A 26,717-nucleotide genomic window follows, 5' to 3' on the forward strand; every position below is an offset into this window, starting at 1 on the left:
ATGAGATCCTTCAGGAATGGGGGACCCACCACAGATACACGCTTACCGAGCTGCTGCACTGCGTTCATTTCTCACCTATACCCACCTCGTTCACATGCAACCCTGTTCTGACAGGTTTTCTCTCTGTTTGGCTGGGTTTTGCCCTGGTGTTAATCAGCTTACCAGCACCCACTTGTTCCGCTCGTTGCTGCACACCATCCCTTGGCCTGCCCATCTGGAGGCCCCATTTTCATCAGCACCACTCCCACAGCAACACTGGGGGCTGCGGCTGAGCGGAGCGGCGGGGGACAGACACCCCACAGCCAGGCTTTGGTACGGCTGGGGGGCGCAAGGTCCTGGTGGCACTGGGACCACTCTGCATATCAGACACAGCATCAGCCGGGCGGGCTCTCAGAGGCTGCCCCGCGGTCCCCAGCCCTCACCAGTGGACGGTTCTCCTGGCATCTCAATTGCACCCATGCCACATGCCTCCCATCCACATCCTTCCACACTACTGGCCTGTTGGGGACACTCTTCCAATGCACTTCACACCTTCTCTCAGGTAATTTGGTCCCAACCAAACGTCCCTCTCCTGCTCAGTACCACGTCCCAGGCCCCGGCTCACAACCCCGCTGTCACCGAGGACGGTGCGCGCTGGCGGGAGGGCCGGACGCCCACCGGCCCCGGTGCAGCTCGCTGCCGCCAGCGGTGCCGGCGAAGGGAGCGGGATGTGAGACTCGGAGCCTGCAGACTTTGTGGGGTTCAAATGGTCCTGACCAAACAAAAGTGGGAAATAGCAACTGCGTGTCTAATATTCTGCACACACTTTCTCACTCTTACGTGTCTCAGTCCTATAGCAATTGTAATGAAGTTATAAGGCAAGAAGGAATTTCTCAAAGGTAATTACTGCCATCTTCCAGCAGTGTTTTCAAAGAGAGGAGCTGCCTGACCATCAGGACTTGCAAGTTAATTTTCACAAAACTTCCCTTGTCTTAGGCATTATTACATCCTACCTGCAATGAGAAGCTAATCATCATTAGCTGCAAATCAAATACAGCAGAGATCACAGGGTAGACTATCCCCCCTTGCTGCTCCCCCAGCGACCATCTGACACACTCAGACACGAACCCGTGAGCCAATCACGCTTATTCCCACTTTACGGTCCCTGGAAGGACAGAAACATTGGTCCAAACGCCTCTGGCTGTTGGACGAGGAGCTGGGTCGGAGAGCTGCAGGCACGAGGAACGGCAGCAAAGGGAAGGTCTGCAGGCCGAGGGAGCGGCTGCCTGCTCCTGCTCCTGCTCCTGCTCCCACCCCTGCTCCAGCTCCGGCTCCTGTTCCTGCTCCAACTTCTGTTCCCGCTCCTGTTCCCACTCCCGCTCCTGTTCCTGCTCCCACACCTGCTCATGCTCCAGCTCCCACTCCCATGTCTGCTCCCACTCCTGTTCCCACCCCTGCTCTGGCTCCCGCTCCAGCTCCTGTTCCTGCTGCTGCTCCCACTCCCACTGAGACAGCCCGAGGCGCAGTGGAAGGGTAGGGAGGCCTGGCCGCCAACCCCTGGCCAAATGCAGCAGGGAGGAGTCCCAGAACCCACGTCCCCTCCGAGCACACTGAGCCACCCTGCAACAGCTGAAACTGCAGAGGACTGGGCACAGAAAGGCCGTGCTGCCTGTGCAATGTCCCCTGAGCACACTGAGCCACCCTGCAACAGCTGAAACTGCAGAGGACTGGGCACAGAAAGGCCGTGCTGCCTGTGCAATGTCCCCGCAGAGCCGCAGGCAGCGGGCAGCAGCCAAAGGCTCCGTGCTGGGACCGACGGCACAGGGGGATGTCCTGGACAAACGCTAGGGAGACGCTCCCCTCTGCACCCCATGGTGACGTCTCCACGCTGCCGACACGCGGGGTCACAGCTGCCCCAGCATCCCAGCACACCACAAGCACCCAGCTCAGCTCCCTGACCACAACCTGTGCCCAGTACCTCTCGGCAAAGACACCAGAGTCCCACAGCGCGGCATCGGGCTTGCTCAGGTTTGACAAATACTAAACACCTCTCCCAGCCAAGGTGAAACATAAAATATGAACGTAGGCCAGACCAGAAAAAATCCAGGCCTTAAAATACATGACTCCCTAAGCCAGTAATTGCGGAGCAGCTCTGGTCTAACAGACTCACTGGGAGGAATGCCTCCTTCCAATTACCAGCCCCCTAATTTTACCACTGCTTAGCCATTCTCTCAGAGTTCAACCATCGCTCCGGCTCCCGGTTCGTACATTGCGGACCAACTCAATTTATTCTCATTATTTCCCTGAGAATATTTGCTTTTTTAAGCAGCTCTGGATATTTTCATGACTGCGGCAGCAATCTGTCTCTGTGACATTCTCGGAATGGAAACGGTGGACACCCTCCAAACCTCAGGACAAAGCCAAAAATCTTCCCCTGCTCAGCTGGTACTGATGATGGTCGGTGAGTCGCTCAGATCAGTGTCTTTCTGGCTCAGGTTCCCGCAGAGCCAGGGCAGCAGGACCGCAGGGACCTCCCGGACCGCGGGAGTCACAGCAGAACACCAGGACCGGGGGGTGAACACCTCCCAGCCCCCTCAGACTGGCCAGTCCTGTCACACGTAAACACCGATCTGGTCATTTCCCTCGCTTTTACACTAAAAATGACTTAAGAAAAAAAGTCCTACCAGTAGTAAGTCCACAGTATTGATCAGTGTGTGAATTTTGACAGAGGAAACTTGACCTCAAAGGGTGATGGTGTTTTGTCGTGATTAGGAGCTGGACTTGTTTTGATGTTGACAGGAACCCACTCTCAACTCTTCTGCAAAGCGAGCAGCTCTGCTTTGAGCCAAGCGCTTAGGGGCCGCTTCGCCGACCTGCCACCCAGAGCAGCAATGCTGATGGCACGCACGCTGCTGGCCGATCTGGGACACAGAGTTACTGCGGCAATGACAAACGCTTGTAGAGCCCCTCAGACCTCGCCAGGAGACCAAAAGGGTCATGGTGTAACAGGGGGCTCTGGCAGAGCTTGTTCACAAGCACAGGTTGATGCTATGGAGCAGCATCGTGGAGACAAGGCACGACACTCACAGGGAACAGGACACGGTCGCCTTTGGTGTTTTCTGGTTAACAAACAGACGGCGTGGTTAACACAAACCACGTTTACTTGCACAAGGGTTACATATCTGCTATAAACTCACAAGTCTCTGATTCCCAGCATAACACCACTTGTATTAGAGGGGAAGCTGAAAAGGAATCTAATCCGCTGTATCAGTCTCCCTGTTCTGTGCCGGCACCGAGCAGCCAGCAGAGCGCCCAGGGCCAGGAGCCTCTGCCCCTTCCCGGCGGCGCGGACGGAGCGCGGGGGACGGAGCGCGGGGGACGGAGCGCGGGGGACGGAGCGCGGGGGACGGAGCGCGGGGGACGGAGCGCGGGGGACGGAGCGCGGGGGACGGAGCGCGGGGGACGGAGCGCGGGGGACGGAGCGCGGCTCTGCCCTCGGTCCTGGGTGCTCTACCGGCCCAGCGCCCGGCGGCGGCTTCCCCTTGAAACACTCCTGCACGACTCTACGTGTTCTACAACGCTCACACACCACTGAGGAGAACAATAACAGTCCAGCTCTCCCCCCCAAAACCCCTCCGTGATCCAGGAGAGGGGGGAAAAAAGCTCACGAGTGCAATCTTAAAGCCAAGGGTCAGTAACTACTCCAGCCTGAATTACGTGTTGTCAGTGAAATTAAAGCTTAAAAGATTAAGATGCATGCAAGCTAACTGTATACAGAACTAGGTTAAAAATAGATTACAAAAGTCCCAGTCTCTTCAATAAACGATGTTCTACCTGGTTATTAAATCTCTGTCCAGTCTCCTTGTCTCAGCCCTTTGCTGTCTGTCACAGCTGTTTCCCGGGTGTATTTCCACAGCGAGGTAACACCGAGCACACACCGGCGACGGCTCCGAGAGGCACCCAGCCTGCACGAGGCTGTTCTGAGGCTCGGACAGCAGCGAGCCGCCTGCATTTCACTGTTGCCTCGGTAAAACCATCACATAGCGGGTTGGAGGGGCCACAAGGGTCACCTGGTCCAGCCTTTCCTGGCCAAACGCAGCGTCTTGACAAGCTGGCCTAGCACCCTGTCCAACTGAACCCTAAAAGTGCCCAGTGTCGGGGAATCCACCTCTTCCTTGGGAAGATGATTCCAACGGATCGCTCTCCTCATCACGAATCTCCCTCTCGCGTGCCCGGGGACACCACTGGAGCAGGAGGAGGCAGGACACTCAGGACAGTCCTGTTCTACTCCAGGATACTGAAGAGTGACACCTGGCCACCAACTGGATCCCATGACGGAGGAAATAACTGGAAGAGCCTCTTAAAGACTAAGAATGTCTCTGGCATGAGCCAGCGTTCATGGTCCCCTGCTCCCCCCAGAGCAGCCTGTCTTGTTCTGGGGAAAGCAAAACAGGCACAGCAGCTAAATAAACCACGTTCCAGTTCTGTGACTTAGCTATACAACTGAAAAAAATGACATTAGTGTCACAGGTGTACGGAGCGAAGAGCTACAGACACATCCAACCTGCTCTACACCAGCATTTGGGGAACGGGAACAGTTCTTCATATGTTTCTATACACTAAAACCATCTATGGGTTAAAATTTGTACCTACTGCCTAGCTGAAACATGGCAAATCTTCCTCGGTGTGTGTGCAGGTATCACAGAATCACAAGCACCAGCAGAAGGTTACAAGAGAGCGCAAGGATCAGGAAGGAAAGGCTCCTACGTCTCGCACAGCCGAGCGCGGCACGGGGCCGTCCGCAGCGCAAACTCCCTCTCCAAATATGCCTTGGCCAGAGGTCTCAAACCGCACCAGAGGTTGAGTTCTTCAGCTTCCAGAGGCCCAGTGTGAGATATTTCAAGAGCAGATCTGACTTTCAGGGTGCGGACGCTAGGTTAAACCCAGCCTTCGCGGGCGGCTTCGGTTTGCCCATCAAAAACGCAGGCGGCCTGCTCCGAGCTTGAGAACGGGTCCTCCTGCGCCAGGGATAAAGACCTCAGGAGATTCCATCGCTCATATCCGTGAGAAGAGACAGAAAAACCAGCCCTCCAGTCCACAACCCTCACTGGTGATCCGCAAAGTGTCATCAACACTAATTGGAAGAGAAAATCAAGTCACCTTCAGGCCACTGAAATACACATTTCTATCTTCCAGTAAAGAACCGTGGCACAAATACTTTATATAACCCAGAACCACCTTGTTCTGGCAGTTCGTAGGAAGCCCGCTAACTCTTAGGGGTCTGCTGGGCAGAGGTGTCTCTGACCTACCCTGCATTTCGAACTTTGCCAAATTTTCAGCGCTGCTTAACAAAAACCAAGGGAGACGAGTGGTTTATAATACCTAACACTAACAGAAATGTCTTACGGTTGTTCAAAGCAATTTTGCTTGCTTGCATTTGTTAATCCCTCCCTAGGGTCTGTAGCACGCACACCTCCAGCTCTGCGCTGCTGCACGACGGCCACACGGTTTGTGTCCCCGCTCTGCTGATGGCATCCAAAGCCACCCACTTTCCAGCCCAGCTTTGTCCTTTCTGGCTGTGCCACAAAGAAAAAGGAGTGTAACAAGACATTAAAGCTGATTTTCACCTACATCAATCGCTTTTTAGCAGGAGAGCAGCTCTTCAGGAGCATGGCAACACCACCATGGTTGTCTGGAGACCCCGAGGTGGGTACGAACGCCACGTGCGGCTCTGGGACGCCCATCCGCAAGCAGCTCAGCCTGCAGAACCGAGTCCGGCTGCACTGGCCTGCGGGACCGGGCTCCAGCTACCGAGCTGATCGATTCCTCATCACTAAATACACAAATAAAGAAACGAAGTGGAAGCTTTTCTCATCACTGCCCCGCTTGAGGGCTCTGGTAGCTGCTCCCAAGCGCCCTCAGCCTGGCCGCTGAGCATTAAGCGCTTTTCCCTTGCACAGAACCAGCTCCCGGTAGCATCTTCTGTGAGCCAGGGCAGGAGATGGGCAGGTTGAATGGAACAAACCTGGAGTGTCTCCGTACTTAGAAGGGACAGCATCATGCTAGGAGAAACAAGCACCAAGCATCAGGAGATGAGTTAGCTCAGTCACTTGCTTCATTCAGGTCAAGAATGGCCCAAGGGATGAAGCCCGGGCTCACAGGACAGAGGGGTTTGTGTGTCCCCTTGCAGAGCAGAACGTGAGCTGGGACTCAGGAGAGGACAAGCGGTCCCCATGGCTCACAGGACAGAGGGGTTTGTGTGTCCCCTTGCAGAGCAGAACGTGAGCTGGGACTCAGGAGAGGACGAGCGGTCCCCATGGCTCACAGGACAGAGGGGTTTGTGTGTCCCCTTGCAGAGCAGAACGTGAGCTGGGACTCAGGAGAGGACAAGCGGTCCCCATGGCTCACAGGACAGAGGGGTTTGTGTGTCCCCTTGCAGAGCAGAACGTGAGCTGGGACTCAGGAGAGGACACGGGGCTCCCGGGGTGCAGCACCGAGTGCTCCAGGAGAGCTGGGCTGCAGGGACAAGCCCAGCAAGGGAGCCCCTGTGCAGTGGGAGCAGCATCTGTAGCCGGAGGGAGCTCCCCCTGAACACAGAACATGCCACGGGATGCTACACATGCAGGGGAAAGAATGGGCCCGTGCCAGCTCTAATTGGCCCTTAAAATGACAAGTTATTATCTTGTGTTTAATCTCCCTGTGCCTTGTTTCGCCATCTCTAAAACATCACAGAGGTCTGGGGAAAATTAATTAATTGATCATCAGCTGCCCAGATACAACAGCGATGAGACTGACAGAAGTTCAAGAGGAAATTAATACTTCTGCCTCTGGAACGGGGCTGGAACAGAACCTGGTAAATAAGGCGGAAGGGCACACATTGAACAATGAAGAGAAAACAAAGTAATGAATAGCTGCTCATTAAGTGAGCAGAGCCCATTCTGTGCACCGAGGGAGCCAGCGGCCCCCTGGAGAAACCAGCATGGGATCACGTAATTAAAGGCTGTATAATAATGCATACACGCCAGGAGGACAAATTAAGGCTGCACGAGGAAGCTTAACACTGCTATTTTCTAACTTTCCAGTGTTTGACTTTCAACCTCAACAATGCTCTTTTAATGCAGTTTTTAGGTGTGCAGTGGCATACAGAGGTGTGGGCACCGTACCTCCCTCCTCTGGCTCCAGCAGTGCCATGTCTACCCTGATCTATTCTGGGAAGGGACGCCACCAGCCATTCAAGGCTTAGAAAAATAACCAACTACAGCTGGTCTTCAAATAAACGCATACCAAACTTTTTGGGGCTGCAGGTTTGTTTCTTAAACAAGATGCATGTAGCCAAACCCAGTATTTTCTTAAGGCAAAGAAAAATACACTCAACACAGCACATACATACTACAGCGTAATTTAAAAATAAAGCACATCCTGGACAGAGATGGTCAGCGTTTCTCACTTCGACCTTTCACACGTTTAAAAACCAAACCAGTGTCTTTCTCCTGACAGCAACCAGCTCTGCAACTGCAGTGTGCAGGCAACGCAGCAGGCGCCACGGGAGAGCACGGAGACGTTACCGCCACCCCTCCGCAGCCCCCGCGAACTCAGGGTCCAGGTCATCTTGAGACTGTCCCCCCCTTGCCGGAGGTGTCCCTGTGTGGAACGGAGGGAAACAGCACCAGCCCCCTGCGCCCACGCTGGCCACCGCCCCACAGCAGGTGGCAGTGACGGCTCCGACCGACGCAAAGGGCACACATCTGCTCCTCTCCTCCCTCCTGACAAACCCCAAAGCCCTTGGCCTCAAAACAAGATGCCTGAATGGCGCTTTCCGGGGCAGGACTCCCAGAAAACGCGTCTTTGCCCTGAGCGGCCTCGAGGGATGCTCACGGACAGCGAAGCTGGCCAGTAAACCCCTGCCCACCGACCCTCCGGTCCCACCTGAGCCCCAGAGACCCCCAGCTGGCGGTGCAGGTCTGAGCTCAGGAGAGATAAACCCGCTCCGAGCTGCGGCGCAGGGCTCAGACCCACGGCCGACCCCAGGCTCACCCGGGCCTCCAAGGCAACCCAAAACTGAGACACAGGGCCCCGCAGAACCGAAATCCAACCGCCAACCCGACTGAGCACCTACCTTAGCGCATCTGTGGAGACATCACTGACAATAAACCCAGACTCCTGTTAACACTAACACACACAAAAAGATTAACCGCACCAGTAAAGGTGAGTGACTTCTTGGTGAAGGCCTGGCAGTAGGAAAAAAGGAAAAGCACAAACCAAAACAGTTTTATCTGGAATACTTGAATTATTTAAACTGAGGTTTCCCACTTGCTTGTTTAAATCATGATTCCACACAGCAACGTCACCCGTTCCAGCTCTTGCCCCTCTGTGGGTTACACTGCAGCAAACAGACCTGACCCGACGAGACCGCACGCAAACCACCAGCAGAGCCAGGGAAAAGACGGTGTTGGGACAGTTCAGCCCTACTGAAGGCAGGAGAACTCCTCCGGGGAACACAGCTTCGGCCATCAAAAACAGGTCTGAACCAACAGAGCCTTCACAGGAGGAGTTACAGCAGAACCACCCGCGTGCTGAGCACGTGCAGCTCCCAGCCCCGTGTTCCCGTGGAAGTCGAGGGAGCCGAGGTGCCCAAAAAGCAGCGCCGTGGGCTTTTCCCAAGCCTCCCCACAGTGAAACGTTCACCTTCGCCACAGAAAGTTCATTGCTAATGCAAACACAATTGGATCACAGCGTTTCCCAGGAAGCCCAATCTCTCTGCATGCTTCCTCATCATGACCAGGTCACCCCGGCCCTTCCCTTCAGTCCTTCCAGAGCTTGTTATCCTATTGCCCTGTACTGATACCGTTATCTTGCTTCTCTTCTTCCCAAATGAGTCTGCACAGTAACGTTTCAAAGAACATTCTGTGAGACTGTAAAAACACCGGGCATGCTGGCGAGTGCTAAGGTGAATGCAGATTCAGATATTTAATTATACAGTCAATCATGCCTGCAATTCAGACAGCAGCTCAGATCTCAAAACTTAATTACTTTAATTTCAGATGAATCGCTTGTGTTGTCACAGGTAGTCTGACATGCTGCAAACAGTCAGAGATTGCACTGGGGATAAGAACCCCCTACTGCTAGTGAGGAAATACTTGGAGCATCCTCTGAAGTATTGAAAACCTGAGTGGACTCGGTCCTAAGCAACCTGACCTGACTCTGAAATCAGCCCTGCTTTGAACGGGGGGGCTAAGGGGGTGAGGGCTCCAGATCAGACACCTCCAGAGGTCCCTTTAGTGACCCTGGATACAATCGGTGAGGCAAACTACACACAGAGACTGTACCTTTGTTACACAAGCTCGTAAGTCACGGCGGCTGCCAACGACACTGTGCCAGCCCAGCGCGCGTCTGAAACCGCGGCGGCTCTCGTGATGCTCCCAGGTGCCACGGCCACAGGCACCGTCCTGGCTCCTTCGTCTAAAAGAACCACGTACGAACGCCACGATGCATTTCTCAATAGCTACCGAGACGAGGTGTTAAATAACCAACTTTTATTCCTTTGACCACCCACATATCTTTGGCAGCTTAAAGAGCCTGAGCTGACGTTTGCTGTTCAGCTTTTCACTGCAAAAATGCAAGAGGGATAGCATAGGGCGCTACTGAAAAGAACAAAGCCAGAGAAATTTGTGGCGAGGCTGCGAACCCAGCAGCTGATTTCACAGTACGGTCAAGGCACAGGATGAAGCAAGAACTGTTAGGAACCATTAAATGCTCTTACCTGTCCTGCGAAAAGCCCACACACGCCAATAATACAGAGGATGTTAAATACAGCTGAGCCTACGATGGTTCCAACGCCTACGTCTCCTTTTGTGATAAAAACACCTGAAAAACAAGTTCAAGGCAAGCTGTGTAAATTGCAGAGAGCAGAATTTTTCCACAAAAAATTGCAGACCCCATAGCCCATCATTAATCTAAAGAATGTACCCGTTCTGCCACTTTTTCTCATACTTAATAGGGCAACGTGCAGCACTTGCTTCCTGAGGGCACCTGGGTAGACTGCCTCACGAAAACCAAATACCTTAGACATGTCTCAGCCACCCACCTCCCGATTTTGCGACCCAGCGTTATGGCAATCCACATATCGGAGACAGCAGCTCCACAGGAGCAGCTGGTGGCACACAGGTCTGCAGGAAACTGTGTCCCACGGGATGTCCCCCACCATGTCCCCATCCCTACCGGCTCCCATGGGTGGTGGCAGCCGGAGCTGCATCGGAGCTGCCCGGCCCCCACTGGGGTGTCCCGGGGCCACGGCACAAACTCCTTCCAGAGCTCTTCTGTCACATTTGGTTAAGATTTGTCCGTGCGGCTAACGGTGAGGGAGGCGAACTGACAGACACATGCATCACGGTACTGCACAAAATCCTGCCCTCACAAACTCAGCCTAAAAATAACACCCTGTCTCCTGCTGGCCGTCGGTTTGTTTAAATCCACCGCTTGCTCTGAAGGCTCCAGCAGTATTTCTCCAGCTAGCACAGTTTAGATCTATTTTTCCCACTTCATCTGTCTCTCGGAGCCGTGTCACACAGAAGCAGCCACCCGCCAAGTGACTCTCGCTATCGGGTGGATTAGGGCACGGCGAGATAATGATCTGACCGCCAGGGCTTCTCTAAGCTGCCTGAGGGAATCTGGCTTTATTTCCACCCTGCTACTGCACTGTCCTTAACGGAACAGAACCCCAACTCGGTCCAGCATCAGCTCCTACATTTTGAGGCTTTGCTTGTGTAATGAGACCTCTCTGCGGAGTATGCAGCTTTGCCTGAATTAACTTGTGCTCTGCATCTGATTGCTGTAACTGAAATAGAGGCACCTTCTAGAGAGGATACCTAAGCTGAGAATAACTCTGCTTGGTGATGGAAAGCCCACCTGAGCCTCCCAGCCGCTGCTCTGATGATCACTACCAACAGAGACGTGGAGGAGTGAAACCGCAGGAAGGTTCTCCCCCACAGCGGGCAGCGCACGTCCCTCGTCACTGCCAGCTCACTGCAGCCCCTCTGCGCTCAGGGCTGCTGAAGGACCACACGGGGTCCCGGGACCGCCAAACCCCCTGATCACACCACCCATAAGTGCAGAACCGCCTGGGCAGCGGGATGCTCTGACCAACCAGTCGCTGCGTGAAAGCATTTCAAATCCTCTTCTCCTCCCCAGTGCGGCTGTCCCCAAAGGAATAGGTGTTACAAAACGAGCCAGAGCGGAGGTGATGGCAGAGAGCCCACAGCTGGGGACCCCAGGAGTCTGCCTGGGTACCAACCGCCTGGGGACAGCGAGGCAGGCGGGGGGACAGGCGGGGGGTTCTGCAGGCGCAGAGCTCGGCCGGGCTGAGCCAGCCAGGCTAAGGGACAGGGGAGCTGCACGGCCCGCTGGCCCTGGTGTGACGGGGTCAGATCACACCGCCCCCAAGGCAGCCCTGCTGGGGACAGCGGCGCTTCTTCAGCGCTGCTTCACCTCGGGAGGACACCCCGCGATCAGCCCTGTGTGTGCCCACAGGGTACTGTAACGAGCGCTACGGGCTCCGAGCAACCCGACTGCAACTCTGAAGAACGGCCGGGGACACGTGGAGGTCTGGAGAAGCAGCGGCAGTTGGTTACCTATGACAGATGTAAACAGCTCAGGCGCAGAGCTTCCCGCTGCCATGAACGTCGCCCCAGCCACGTCTTCGCTAAGGTGCAAGCGCTGCAGGAAAACACAACAGAGTCACCGGTTACAACAACACAGGCTGGTTGAGAAAGCAAATGAAAATCAGGGCTTTATGGTAAGCACATCTGAACTAAACAGAATGCAAACGTCTACCATAGTTGGTGTTCTGGAACAAACTCTCATCTCAGCACACACATTTGGGAGTGCAAATGCCTTGTTGGTTTAACTCAACAACCGCTTTCCAAACTTGATGAAGCTAAGCCAGAAAAAGGGCGTTTATTTTAGAATTAGTGCATCTAAACCACGAGTGACGGTAGGATAACCACTGGCTGATCCTCAAGACCAGAAAAGCCTTCAGGCAGGAGGTTTGAAATCTTTTGCGCTGGCTACGGCAGCGGGCAGCAGCGGGACTGGTGACTGACAGCGGGACTGCTGACTGACAGCGGGATTGGTGACAGCGGGACTGGTGACTGACAGCAGGACTGCTGACTGACAGCAGGATTGGTGACAGCGGGATTGCTGACTGACAGCGGGACTGCTGACTGACAGCAGGATTGGTGACAGCGGGACTGGTGACTGACAGCGGGACTGCTGACTGACAGCGGGATTGGTGACAGCGGGACTGGTGACTGACAGACAGTGGGATTGGTGACAGCAGGATTGCTGACTGACAGCGGGACTGCTGACTGACAGCGAGATTGGTGACAGCGGGACTGGTGACTGACAGACAGCGGGACAGGTGACAGCGGGACTGGTGACTGACAGACAGCGGGACATCTGCCAGGGTTTGATTGTCACCCCGCAATCAAACCCTCGACAAGGACCACAGTTTCCGCGGGCCCACGCAGGAAGCGGAGGCGCGGAGCAGCGACATGTCGCAGAGCAGCCACGTGTCCCGGAGCAGTGACGTGAACCGCTGCTCCAGACAACGTGCTCGTCACCGTGATGCGAATCGCCTTTACCGTTAAGAAGAGCTGCGGTGCACTGCAGGAACGCTGGCTTTACGGCAGCGCCGGCCAGGTATGCCCGGCGGAACGCGAGGCCGAGCCAGCGCACACCGGCGCTGAGCGACACAACACGAGGAACACCCCAGGACTACAGCAAATACACTACCGGCACGCTCTGAGGCTCTTCAGAACTCATGCTAGAGCGGCACACAAGTTCAAGTAACATCTTCCAGTACTTACTTCGCAAATCTTTTCCAGGGAAGGGACAAAGAAATCATCGCAGACAATTGCCAAGGCGTAAAACATGTACACAGCCTGCAAAAGAAAAGAGAAGACATGAGCCTGGAGATCGTTAAGCAGAAACAAACTGCAGCATCCCAACTCAGGTTTGTTCCGGTATATACTGCTCAGAAAAATATGCTCTCGCAGGAAGAATTCACGGTGCCCTCTGGGTTTTAACAGAAAGATCATAAAGTATTTATCCAAAATTTCTTACAGCTTGTCAGAAGCTCCCAACATTGTATCATCATTATAACGGCTACTTTTTTTTTAATTCTCTGGCTATTGCTAATCCACAGTTAAATACTTTTGCTTTCCTTTTTCCCTCCTGTTGCACAGTGCAAGGCTTTTTTATGATGGTAACCTGTGAACAGCTAAACTCCAGGAGTAACTTTTGAAATGCGGGTGTGTGACAAAGGGGAAAGGAGCTTGTTTCCCACAGCTGAAGCGCCCTACCATATCATCCGGGATCCCAGCGATAACTCCTGCTAAACTCGACACAGGAACAGCTTCCAAATGACTGAAACCCAAGAGGGGGTACGAGAGCTGAAAGGACACGTGGCGAATCAGCTCTTCAATTCCACGTAAGCAGCATCTAATCTGTATTTCTGCATTATCAAACAGAGCGCGCCAGGGCTCGGTCCCGGCCCGATGGGCAGCGGGCACAGCGCGGCTCCCGCCCAGGCACCGAGCTCCCGGCCTCCCGGGGCGCGCCCTGGCCCGTGCTGCCGAGGAGGGAGCTGGGTCCACAGCGCGCACCCCGCAGCGCACGGGAGCGGGGAACCGGGGAGACGCGTGCCAGCGGCTGACAGAGCGCGGGACCGGCACTGACAGCCGGGGCCGCCCCGGCCGCTCCTCTCACCCGCCCAGACCTGCGGTACCGGCACAGGGAGCGGGGGGAACACAGCGCAGACGTGTTGCAGGGAAGCAGGAGGGAAGGGGGGACGGCTGCACCCGCTGAGGAGCTGCAGGACAGCCGGCGCGGTCACAGCGCACCCACAGACACCAGAGAACGACCCGTCTGCAGGTCCCACCAAAACCTGCCACGGAGAGCGTCCACGTTACCGCCTTGGATCCCATTCCCCGCAGAGCGCAGCACCGCCAAAGGTTTATTTATTGCCATGTACCTGTGAAAGCACAAGCGCGCAAGAGAGATCCGTAAATCCTGGGCACGTAAAGAGAGGCAGGGCTCAGGGCACCAGCCTGGAACAAGGTGCACGAGCCAGATGTGCACGAGCCAGCTGTGTCTGCAGTTCTGTTGGTGTCTTGGTTGGTTATTGGCTTTTCTAGTTTGTTTGTGGATTTAATTCTTTCTTTGTTTTTAGGTCAGGGTTTCTCACCCGCAGTGCTACCTGCACAGTGCCCGAAAGCTTCTGTTTGTGGATTTAATTCTTTCTTTGTTTAAAGTCAGGGTTTCTCACCCGCAGTGCTACCTGCACAGTGCCCGAAAGCCAGCAGCCAAGAAAGGAGTGATTTTGGCACCTGTTGCACCAAAGCAGGTGGGTGTGCACCAACCCCTTTTTCCACAGTGCCGCTCACAGGCACTACATCTTCATCCTTCCGCTCCCAAATGAGACAAAACTACTTCAACGTTCCAAGAGAGCTCCATGTTTGTGTAACGCCTGCCATAAACTGCTACAGAATTATTCTTACAACTAGTGTAGGAATAACTAGAGCTGAGAGAAGCGGCCGCTGTTTGTCAAAAAGCAGTCTCTCCATCCTACTGAGGCACAGAGTTACCACCACCTCACCGGCTGAGCCTTCTCCATCGCCTGGCTCTGCGGGTACTGCTGAACCTCGGCTCATGCCAGGACACCATAGCACTTCTTTTCTGGAGGGAAAGCAGCAATAAAAATGGCCTCTGGGTTTTTGCTCTTGTTTCAGTTTTCCAGGAACAAGTTTAAACCCCCTGGACCCCCCAAAAATGCAAATTCTAACTTGGCAGAATTTAATTGCAGCTTTGCTGTAAAAAGCTGGTAATTTCTGTGAAAACCCAGGCACGACAACTGATTCACGTGTAATTCAAGTATACTTCTTTTCAGGGTCAGAGATGGGAATTTCATCATAACGGGTGATTTTGACACCGTCTTGAAGATCCACGGCTAGACTGTCACTCCGGACAGTTTGTGCTCCTCTGTCACTACTCGTAACCATGAATAAACACAATTTACACTTTATGAGACTCCCAGAGGTGAGCACAGCGCCTGTCGTGCAGCGCCGGGCCTGGCAGAGCGAGCGGGACGGACGGCACCGCGGGACGGACGGCACCGCGGGACGGACGGCACCGCGGGACGGACGGCACCGCGGGACAGACACTGTGCCTCGTGGGAGGAGGAGCGGGAAAGAGCCAGAGCGTTATTGGCCACATCCCACCGGAATACGATGGAGAGAGGGCGCCCAGCTTCAGCGTGGATTTTTGATCTGCTAATCGTATTAATCTGCAGTGGGTCATGCCATCGTTTTCCCTTCCAAACGCACGGTAACGCCTTTCAGGAGCACTAATCTGCACCTCATCATCCCCTCCACCGGACACAACCCACAACGGCAGAGCGCAGGGCACCCCTGGCCGCCTGGGCTCCGCACTCTGCTGCGGGCAGCCGAGCTCTCCCCAGGGGACAAGGGGACAGGGGAAGACGAGCTGAGAAAACACACAAAAGCCAAAGCGGGTCACGCAGCACCTGCCTCCACACGCGGCACACGCACGGCCTTCGCCGCCCCCTGCTCTCACCGCCTTTTCAGATCACGCAGAACTGTTGTGCGGCACACGGTGCTCACCAGGAATACCGTCACTCTGGATTGTGCCCACCAGCCGAAGTTTAGGAATCCTCCGAGAGCTTTTAAATGAGCATTGAAATGATGCGAGGGGTGGGTTTACACTGCAAACAAGAACGACAAGGCACATCCGTGTCCCGGTCACCATTGGCAGGTACAAAAGCCACATCTCATTGCGTTCTGATCTTTAGAGGGCACAACCACAGTCCAAAACGGTGACAAGGGCATCTGCTTTGGTCCACCCAGGCTTGCGCATGTGCAGGATTGGGTACAAAAGAAGTGGACTAAAATGAGCAAGGAACAGAAAAGCAAGCGTGAAGGAACTGTCACCTTTGGGCCAGCAGAAACACAAGCAAAACATTTAATTTTATGTCAAGTCAGACTCGTAAGATGGAGCCCGGACAGCAGTCCAGGCTGTCTCATGTGGAAAGAAGGCAGACGGCAGCAGCAGGGCAAGCACGTCCACCCTGCGCGTCAGACGGGAGCGCAAACAGCAGGGTCTGAACGTTCTGCAGCCTGTTAGGTGGTATCATGAGCTTCCATCCCGCTTAACCTGAGAACCCAGCAGAGCACCCGCCGGGGACCAGGGCAGTGGCCGGGATGGGGCTGTGCCAGGGACGGGGCTGTGCCGGGGACCAGGGCAGCAGCCAGGATGGGGCTGTGCCGGGGACGGGGCTGTGCCAGGGACACTGCGCACACGTCTCAGCACCATTTAGTTGCGTTCGGCTCAGTGAAGACCTGGAAGTCTTTGAACAGGCAGCCTATTTAGAAGACACTCTTCCTCCCCAGACAGACATTAAAAAGTTATGAAAATATAATGGCCTTGCATAAAACGATTACAAATACCAGATTAAGCACTACATTAGGATTGATTTTAAAATGATGTTTCTAACAAACAAGCATCAGAGAACTAATTGTAATCTCTGTATCAAAGGAGATTAAATATCTTACTCCAAATGCATGTTCTGTTGCACAGGACACACATAATAATTCATCCTGTTTGTCCAGCAGTCCTTTTGAGCTTCCCGTGCCAGACTTCATACTCGCACTAAACTCGCCTTGCTGAGGTAAAGCCGGGCACTGCTTATGCGGAGCTGGAAGGGTGCAGGAGCCAGCAGCTCCCGCGGGCTGTGCCGGCCCCGGCTGCCCCCAGCGCAGCCCTTCCCATCCCAACGGCACCACCAGGAAAGCTGCAGGGTGCTCAGACACCTGCACACGGCCAGGACCAACACAGAGTGCCCAGCGGAGCCCTCCGCCAGCACGCGAAGCCGAGCGCTGGGCAGCCCTGGCTGCAGCTCCAGCCGTCAGAGGGACCGGCACCGGGCCCCTGTCCCTGCGGCTGCCCTCTTCCCGCAGGGAAACCGCTCACAGCGCTGCGGAAACCACGAAACCACTTGATGAGTTCCGAAGAAGCATCTAGAAGGAAATTAAACACTATTGCTCCAAACATATGATCTATCTTTAGTGGCCCACTTTTCCTTTAAACAGAAGCACGTTCAGCTCAGACCCAAAACTATTGCTAAACTGTTCCTGTCCATTTTTTCCCAGACTTTTGAAGTGTTTAGGGATTTACTTTCATATTTATGAAGCATCAGGTTATGTTAAGTATTCCGCACAGCTCCGCGTGGGATCTGCTGGGGTCTTTGTGCTTTCATTTCTGTTGAACAGCAGTGAGCAGACGCCCTGGCAGCCCCGGGAGGGAGTCCGTGACACCCCCAGGCCCCCGTCCATAGCCCCGGGAGGGAGTCCGTGACACCCCCAGATCCCTGTCCATAGCCCCGGGAGGGAGTCCGTGACACCCCCAGATCCCTGTCCATAGCCCCGGGAGGGAGTCCGTGACACCCCCAGACCCACGTCCATAGCCCCAGGAGGGAGTCCGTGACACCCCCAGGCCCCCGTCCATAGCCCCAGGAGGGAGTCCGTGACACCCCCAGGCCCCCGTCCATAGCCCCGGGAGGGAGTCCGTGACACCCCCAGACCCATGTCCATAGCCCCAGGAGGGAGTCCGTGACACCCCCAGACCCATGTCCATAGCCCCGGGAGGGAGTCCGTGACACCCCCAGATCCCTGTCCATAGCCCCAGGAGGGAGTCCGTGACACCCCCAGATCCCTGTCCGTAGCCCCAGGAGGGAGTCCATGACACCCCCAGGCCCCCGTCCATAGCCCCGGGACGGAGTCCGTGACACCCCCAGGCCCCCGTCCATAGCCCCAGGAGGGAGTCCGTGACACCCCCAGATCCCTGTCCATAGCCCCAGGAGGGAGTCCATGACACCCCCAGGCCTGTGTCCATAGCCCCGGGAGGGAGTCCGTGACACCCCCAGATCCACGTCCATAGCCCCGGGAGGGAGTCCGTGACACCCCCAGACCCACGTCCATAGCCCTGGGAGGGAGTCCATGACACCCCCAGACCCACGTCCATAGCCCCAGGAGGGAGTCCATGACATCCCGCGCCTTCCCCTGCTTCTCTGGGTTCTGATAAACCAGCTTCACCTTGACGTCCTTCAGAAACAAACATGACAGTTTGAGCAAAGGGAGAGAGGAAAAAGAGTAAGCTTTTACAGAAATGGATAAAAACAGTGTGGGGGGGGTCAATAAATGAGAGGCACGATGATGATCTGCTAATCCTCACCCCATTGTCTTCCTTACAATTCAAAGCCCCTTTCACAGTCCAGTTTCCTCAAACCCACAAAGAAATTTCCATGGAGACAATGGGACTGTGTGCCTACATCCTTCTTCTCCCCACAAAGTGCATTGCTGTGAATGCTCTGATTTGATCGTGTTTGGTAACTATTTCTGCAAAGTAAAACACAGAACGAGAGGTCCCCCACCCAACAGGATGACAGCCCCTTTCCACCCAGACTGAAGAGCCAGGCTGCTCAACGCCAACAGTTCCCCAACTCCTGATAAACCCAGATTTCTCATTATATTCTGAAGCAAATTTCCTCTTGAAATTTCAGTCTTCCAAACCTCATTTGGATACACATTAAAAGCATGTTCAGCTTATTCAGAACTGACAAAGCCTGTGGAAAAATAGACTATCTTGAGAGCTGAGGCCCAAATCCCAATTTAAAGCAGGTTGGAAAATAATCCATCTCACGGTTTATGTAGTCAACTGCACAAGAATACTGTGTGATTTCATTGTTATTGATAATGAAAAATGCAGCCCAGGTCTCGTCTCTTAAATAGCCTGGAAAAACACATTCAGAGGTATGGATCACACAGAGATTAACTATTGGTTTAGAAGTTCATATTTTTAATGGTCTCATTATAAACTTATTCCTGTAACTCAAGAGATATAACAGGTAAGGAATGTGAGGCTACAAGGAGCATTCTACTGCTGTAATCACCAGCTTCTGCCTGGAGTGGCTGCGCAGGGGTTGCTTTTCAAGCAGAGATGAAGTTACGGCAGACGGTGAACTGCTGTCGGACAACGCTCAGAGCTCCCTGTGTCTCACCCACGGTGCGGTTAGGAGGGTGCAAACAGCCTACCCATGTCCCTCAAGACCACGTTACGACGTTTACGCGCTTTCTGCGTGTTTGAAGCGCAGCTGACGCAGCTCCCTGCGTCAAGCTGAGCGCAGCGCGGGTCCCCTGCGGGCTGCGGGACAGCAACAGCAGCCCCGGGCGCGCACCGCGCCGGCCGAGACCGCCACCGGGCCCAGGGACGGCAGGAAGGGACCCCTGAGGAAGGGTTTGCATGGACTGCTGGGAGCCTTCCGTGGCGCTGACTAACCCAGCTCGGGCCAGTGCTCGCTTCCCGCACCACCAAGGCTCAGTGTGCCCACGGAAACCTGCAAGCCTTGAGCCTGCCAAAGCTTACGGTGATGCTACGCAACAGCCATTTAGCTGAAACAGAGTCATAACATGGAGCACTCGCATTACAGCATGCAATACAATCTAATTCATCCCACAAAAGAAACCATGAATCATTGAACATAGTTAACGGTGACTGCTCATTTAAGCTGACTACAAATTACGAAATGCTTTCAAATGTTCATTGGAAGCAGGTATTTTCCTGGCTGCTTAAGAATGCCTCTTCCCCCAAGAAGTATCAGCTTGGCAGCTCTTCTTTAATTAAGACAACACTAATAAGAATTGCCCTCATCTGCCTGACAGGAGCTGAGGAATGGGTTTGGAGGGACTGCGCTGCCCTCTGTGAGAGAACCACAGCTGCCCAACACAAGGTCTTCTAACACTAGCCAAGGGTCTGGTGGACACAGACCAGGGCTATTCACATTATCTTGAGCATCTTTACTTTTGGCCTTACCCATGCACGTCACTTACACCGACTTGTTTGGGGCAGAGATCACAAAACTCCAAGCCTAACATTGCACAGAATTCCGACCTTTATCAAAGTCGTGCCAGCCGCCGTGACTGCAGAAGAAGCGCACGGTGACAGAACTTACGCAAAGGACGTGCAGGACCACAGCGCCGTGCCTCCTGTCCTCGTTTGTGAAGATGTCGTTAGGGAATTCGTGGAGAGCTGCAAAGGGGGGAGAAAAGAAAGTTTAGATGTTTCATCTGCTACTCAAAACCACCACCTTGCTGTTAAGTAACAGAACGAGGAGTTGCCCAAGCCCTTCTGCTGAACATCACTCGTACAACCGCCACGCCAGGGCCTCTTTGTTTTGCCTCCCTGTTAGTTCAGCTTAACTTGTCCCCTGGCAATTCCGGCCCTTCCCCAAACGTTTGCTGTGTCGTTTGCTCCATGCTCACGCTTTCCGCAGGGCGTCCCCGCCAGGCACCGCCAGGGCAGGACGCTGGGCCGGGCGCCCATTGCTCCGACTTCCCAACTTCGGCACTTTCTGAACAGCAAAGAGAGGCGAAGGAGCCGGTCTGGACTCTGCAGGGAGCGCTGGTGGAAGCGGAGCCGTGACCTCGGGGATGCCCGAGCGCTGGTGCTGTGCTCGTGTGCTCCTCGCAGCACCCGCACAGCGCACGGAGCTGTGCCCGCAGCGGGTCTGCCCCTACCGGCTCCATCGCCCGAGCCCAAGAGAGCCAGAAAGGCTTGGAAGTGACCAGCTAACAGCCACTGGGGACAGCGGATGGCCCGCCGTGCCAGCCCAGAAACCACTCAGCAGTTCAGTTTGCTCACTGCGTCTTCACCCAGAGCAACGTATTTTTGTTAGATGAGCCGTTCTCTTTCCGGAGGCAAGTAATCAGCACAAGGGCTGAAAAGAGCACGCGATACATCCAGGTAACCCATGCTGCAAATACGGTGTTGCAAGGCATTTCAAGACAAATTACTTGCATTTACTCAAATGCTTTATTACTGTTCTGGATGTTAACAGAACCATAAAGCTCTTAAAGACAGTCTGCCGGTTAGGCTGCAGGAATGGCTTTTGGTTATAAACTGAAAAACAAGTGTGAAGACGGTATTCTGGCATTCCACGTGCTCCTCAGTAATTCCAGAGTTGGGTTGCTCAGTAACAACTGAAATAGTGCTTTCCTTCCAGCGGCCACTTCCCCACATTCAACCGCAAGTCAGAAAAACTCACGCTGCACTTCTGCTGGCCTTCACGGCATTATCGTTAATAAAGCTCCAGCAATTAGAAGTCAGCAATGCCATAGATGATTAAATGGAAAAACAACGCAGCTCACTCTCACAGTTTTGCTGCCTGTGAAGCAATAACGGAGCAAAGGTGGCAAGGTGGCTACATCTTAATTGTGTTACTGATGCAGGGATCTACCCGGGCACTGTACCCGCGGATGACAACATTATTGTTTATGAAAGCAGTCTTTTGGCTCGGGTTAAAACTGTTAATTGTGTTCCTGTGCATTGGTAAATAGTCCAATGAGCGCCAACAAAGCAGCAGGAGCTGTGCTGCCAGGATGCCACCCTCCGGTGCACAGCGCTAAAGGAGCTGGTCAGACCGGCACCAGCACGCGGACAGGACGCTAAAACAATCAAAAAGAAGGAAAAAGACCCCACAGACAACACAAAACACTACAGAATACAAAAGACAACGAAGGTAGAACAGCTGGAAAGGCTTCATCTTTCCTCGAAAAATGTCTTTACACGAGGAAACCAAATGTTTTCATCCCGGTTTTGTTTCAGAAGTGTTCCTGACTGCTCGCCAGACCATAAGACACCGCAAAGGGAACGTGGGCAGGTGTTTCTCCAGCACCATGCAAACCGGTTTGCTGACACACACTCGCTTCCCCGTCCTCCCGCGGCTGCCTGCGAGAGCTCAGCGACAGCTCATGACAGAGATGGCGAAAATCCAGCCCCCTTAGCGCGAGTCTCCGCTTGCTCGAGGAGACCAAAGCGCAGCTCAGGTAAAAGCGTTCAGGAACATCCGTTTGAAAACAGCCCGGGCCGTCGCTCCCGCGGGGGGGGAACCCTCACGCTGCTGGGGCCCCGCTCCCGCCCCACGCGGCAATGAAACGCACCCTCTGGGCCGGGGAAATCCAAGGTGTCCATCACCGCGCTTCTGCAACGCTGTCTGAACACTAACGCTCTTGAACGTGTGCAATTACAAAATAATGCATGCAAATTTGAAACGTGCTGCATTTTTATGAGATGCATCAGGTGCAGATGAGCACAGATAAGAGGGGAGCTTTGCGAAACACAGGAGCTCCTCTCTGAGAAGAGACAAAGGGTGCTGCTGGAACACCACTCCACCAACAGCTGCCCTATTTAGCTGCTATAAAGGCTCACGCAGTTTGTTATTTTGCTTCAAAGAGTGCTCAGCTCTTGTACAGAAAACAAGGGCAGATTTTGCCAGGCTTATTTTGCCTGTAGCAGGAAAAAACCCAACCGCCCTGTTAGAGATTTCTGCCCAATCGTTCTGCCCCCGCCCCACAGACAGACAGGATCCCCAAAGCTCAGCATCGCCACCAACGTTCTTTGCGTGGGCATCAGGTACACCGGGAGCTGGCAAGGCCGACCCTGCCCTGGGGCGTCAGGTACACCGGGAGCTGGCAAGGCCGACCCGTGCCCTGGGGCATCAGGTACACCGGGAGCTGGCAAGGCCGACCCGTGCCCTGGGGCATCAGGTACACCGGGAGCTGGCAAGGCCGACCCGTGCCCTGGGGCGTCAGGTACACCGGGAGCTGGCAAGGCCGACCCGTGCCCTGGGGCGTCAGGTACACCGGGAGCTGGTAAGGCCGACCCGTGCCCTGGGGCATCAGGTACACCGGGAGCTGGCAAGGCCGACCCGTGCCCTGGGGCATCAGGTACACCGGGAGCTGGCAAGGCCGACCCGTGCCCTGGGGCGTCAGGTACACCGGGAGCTGGCAAGGCCGACCCGTGCCCTGGGGCGTCAGGTACACCGGGAGCTGGTAAGGCCGACCCGTGCCCTGGGGCGTCAGGTACACCGGGAGCTGGCAAGGCCGACCCGTGCCCTGGGGCAGCACCCAGCGCCCACAGCGCTCGCTGAGCGTTCAGTGGAAAAGAGCTACGGCCTCAGACGGGAAAGTGCCCGAGTGCCTGCTCAACACAATGCTTTCTTGGGGTGTGCTTCGATCTTGTATTGGCGACTTGTAAAATTACTAGTAACTATTAGGATTATTGGAATGTGGAAGTAACTGGAACTAGATGATTATTAGCATGGTACAGATTAGTTTTGTAAAGGAGGCTAAACAATAACGAAGCGGATCAGCTGCTCCCAGCACCAGAGCCGGCACACGGGCATGGCCGGAGTTACAGAAAATCCTGCACCCATGCTTGACAGCAAAAAGCTATTTCAGTCATAACACAATGAGCTGGAATAAATTCTTGTCCTCTTATTCTCAATCAGTGTGCGACTCGTTAAAGTTGGAACCCTGCTCAGCCCTGGCTTTGGCTGCCTTGCAAAAGCATCCACATTACTGCTGCTCAGAGATCCGCTGGTACAACACACCCGCCTCCGCGCTGCGACCGGGCTGCTCCAGCACACCACAGGACCCCTACACAGAGATCCTGCTCCAGCACATCACAGGATCCCTGCACACAGATCCTGCTCCAGCACATCACAGGACCCCTACACAGAGATCCTGCTCCAGCACATCACAGGATCCCCGCACACAGACCCTGCTCCAGCACATCACAGGACCCCTGCACACAGATCCTGCTCCAGCACATCACAGGACCCCTGCACACAGATCCTGCTCCAGCACATCACAGGATCCCTGCACACAGATCCTGCTCCAGCACATCACAGGATCCCTGCACACAGATCCTGCTCCAGCACATCACAGGATCCCTGCACACAGATCCTGCTCCAGCACATCACAGGATCCCTGCACACAGATCCTGCTCCAGCACATCACAGGATCCCTGCACACAGATCCTGCTCCAGCACACCACAGGACCCCTGCACACAGATCCTGCTCCAGCACATCACAGGATCCCTGCACACAGATCCTGCACCAGCACACCACAGGATCCCTGCACACAGATCCTGCTCCAGCACACCACAGGATCCCTGCACACAGATCCTGCTCCAGCACACCACAGGATCCCTGCACACAGATCCTGCTCCAGCACACCACAGGATCCCTGCACACAGATCCTGCACCAGCACACCACAGGATCCCCGCACACAGACCCTGCACCAGCACACCACAGGATCCCCGCACACAGACCCTGCTCCAGCACACCACAGGATCCCTGCACACAGATCCTGCTCCAGCACACCACAGGATCCCCGCACACAGATCCTGCTCCAGCACACCACAGGATCCCCGCACACAGATCCTGCTCCAGCACATCACAGGATCCCCGCACACAGATCCTGCTCCAGCACATCACAGGATCCCCGCACACAGATCCTGCTCCAGCACATCACAGGATCCCCGCACACAGATCCTGCTCCAGCACATCACAGGATGCCCGCACACAGATCCTGCTCCAGCACACCACAGGATCCCCGCACACAGATCCTGCTCCAGCACACCACAGGACCCCCGCACACAGACCCTGCTCCAGCACACCACAGGATCCCCGCACACAGATCCTGCTCCAGCACATCACAGGATCCCCGCACACAGACCCTGCTCCAGCACACCACAGGATCCCCGCACACAGATCCTGCTCCAGCAGATCACAGGATCCCCGCACACAGATCCTGCTCCAGCACATCACAGGACCCCTGCACACAGATCCTGCTCCAGCACATCACAGGATCCCTGCACACAGATCCTGCTCCAGCACATCACAGGATCCCTGCACACAGATCCTGCTCCAGCACACCACAGGATCCCTGCACACAGATCCTGCTCCAGCACACCACAGGATCCCTGCACACAGATCCTGCTCCAGCACATCACAGGATCCCTGCACACAGACCCTGCTCCAGCACATCACAGGATCCCTGCACACAGATCCTGCTCCAGCACACCACAGGATCCCTGCACACAGACCCTGCTCCAGCACACCACAGGATCCCTGCACACAGATCCTGCTCCAGCACATCACAGGATCCCTGCACACAGACCCTGCTCCAGCACATCACAGGATCCCTGCACACAGATCCTGCTCCAGCACATCACAGGATCCCTGCACACAGATCCTGCTCCAGCACACCACAGGATCCCTGCACACAGATCCTGCTCCAGCACACCACAGGATCCCTGCACACAGACCCTGCTCCAGCACATCACAGGACCCCTGCACACAGATCCTGCTCCAGCACATCACAGGATCCCTGCACACAGATCCTGCACCAGCACACCACAGGATCCCTGCACACAGATCCTGCACCAGCACACCACAGGATCCCTGCACACAGATCCTGCTCCAGCACACCACAGGATCCCTGCACACAGATCCTGCACCAGCACACCACAGGATCCCTGCACACAGATCCTGCTCCAGCACACCACAGGATCCCTGCACACAGATCCTGCTCCAGCACACCACAGGATCCCTGCACACAGATCCTGCTCCAGCAGACCACAGGATCCCTGCACACAGATCCTGCTCCAGCACATCACAGGATCCCTGCACACAGACCCTGCTCCAGCACATCACAGGATCCCTGCACACAGATCCTGCACCAGCACACCACAGGATCCCTGCACACAGATCCTGCACCAGCACACCACAGGATCCCTGCACACAGATCCTGCTCCAGCACACCACAGGATCCCTGCACACAGATCCTGCTCCAGCACACCACAGGATCCCTGCACACAGACCCTGCTCCAGCACATCACAGGATCCCTGCACACAGATCCTGCACCAGCACATCACAGGATCCCTGCACACAGATCCTGCACCAGCACACCACAGGATCCCTGCACACAGATCCTGCTCCAGCACATCACAGGATCCCTGCACACAGATCCTGCTCCAGCACACCACAGGATCCCTGCACACAGATCCTGCTCCAGCACATCACAGGATCCCTGCACACAGACCCTGCTCCAGCACATCACAGGATCCCTGCACACAGATCCTGCTCCAGCACATCACAGGATCCCTGCACACAGATCCTGCTCCAGCAGATCACAGGATCCCTGCACACAGATCCTGCTCCAGCACACCACAGGATCCCCGCACACAGATCCTGCTCCAGCAGATCACAGGATCCCTGCACAGAGATGCTCTGCAGCAGATCACAGGATCCCCGCACAGCGACAGGACGAGACTGGAGTGATCCTGGGCGGAGTGAGGAGTGTCACCCATTCCAAAGCCCGTTTCTCTGCCGTTCCTCTCCCTCTCCTATTTAACGTTCCCACCTTCCCAAAGGACTCTTTGTAACAACAAAAAACCCCACCCAACGAGCCAGCCCACGCCAGCACACGGTACTGGATCGGTACTGGATCGACAGTTCTCAGAGCTGCAGCTCTTTGTAATAACAAATAACCCACCCAACGAGCCAGCCCACCCCAGCACACGGTACTGGATCCACAGTTCTCAGAGCTGCAGCTCACACTCATTTTTTTAAGGTCTCCCAGTGTACCTGCTCCAGGGACAGGAACAGCCTCGGGAAATGTGCCATAGCTTTCACAGCAGAAGGAAGAACTGAGGATGCGCAGCGTACGGAATGAATTATCAGCAGAGAAAACCGTCAGCGATTTGAAACCTCTCTTTTCTCATGCTGTCCTCACAACTCTTTCACGGCCATAAGCAAGGCC

At 55.0% G+C, this 26,717-nt stretch overlaps 1 protein-coding gene across 5 annotated transcripts in view; it reads right to left on the reverse strand.

Annotated features, from left to right (window-relative positions):
* LOC136100286 (sodium/potassium/calcium exchanger 3-like) overlaps nt 1-26,717 on the reverse strand; it is a 189,013-nt gene that overhangs the window by 107,630 nt on the left and 54,666 nt on the right. For all 5 annotated transcript variants that reach the window (XM_065835224.2, XM_065835223.2, XM_071805568.1 and 2 more), the window contains exons 3-6: nt 20,060-20,136; nt 12,843-12,917; nt 11,607-11,691; nt 9,740-9,843 (exon numbers count right to left, since the gene is read on the reverse strand). In XM_065835224.2, coding sequence (XP_065691296.2) covers nt 9,740-9,843; nt 11,607-11,691; nt 12,843-12,917; nt 20,060-20,136 — 341 coding nt within the window. The remainder of the gene's footprint in view (nt 1-9,739; nt 9,844-11,606; nt 11,692-12,842; nt 12,918-20,059; nt 20,137-26,717) is intronic.

The sequence above is a fragment of the Patagioenas fasciata genome, chromosome 3, assembly GCF_037038585.1.
Source record: "Patagioenas fasciata isolate bPatFas1 chromosome 3, bPatFas1.hap1, whole genome shotgun sequence".
In the NCBI taxonomy this organism is placed as follows: Eukaryota; Metazoa; Chordata; class Aves; order Columbiformes; family Columbidae; genus Patagioenas; species Patagioenas fasciata.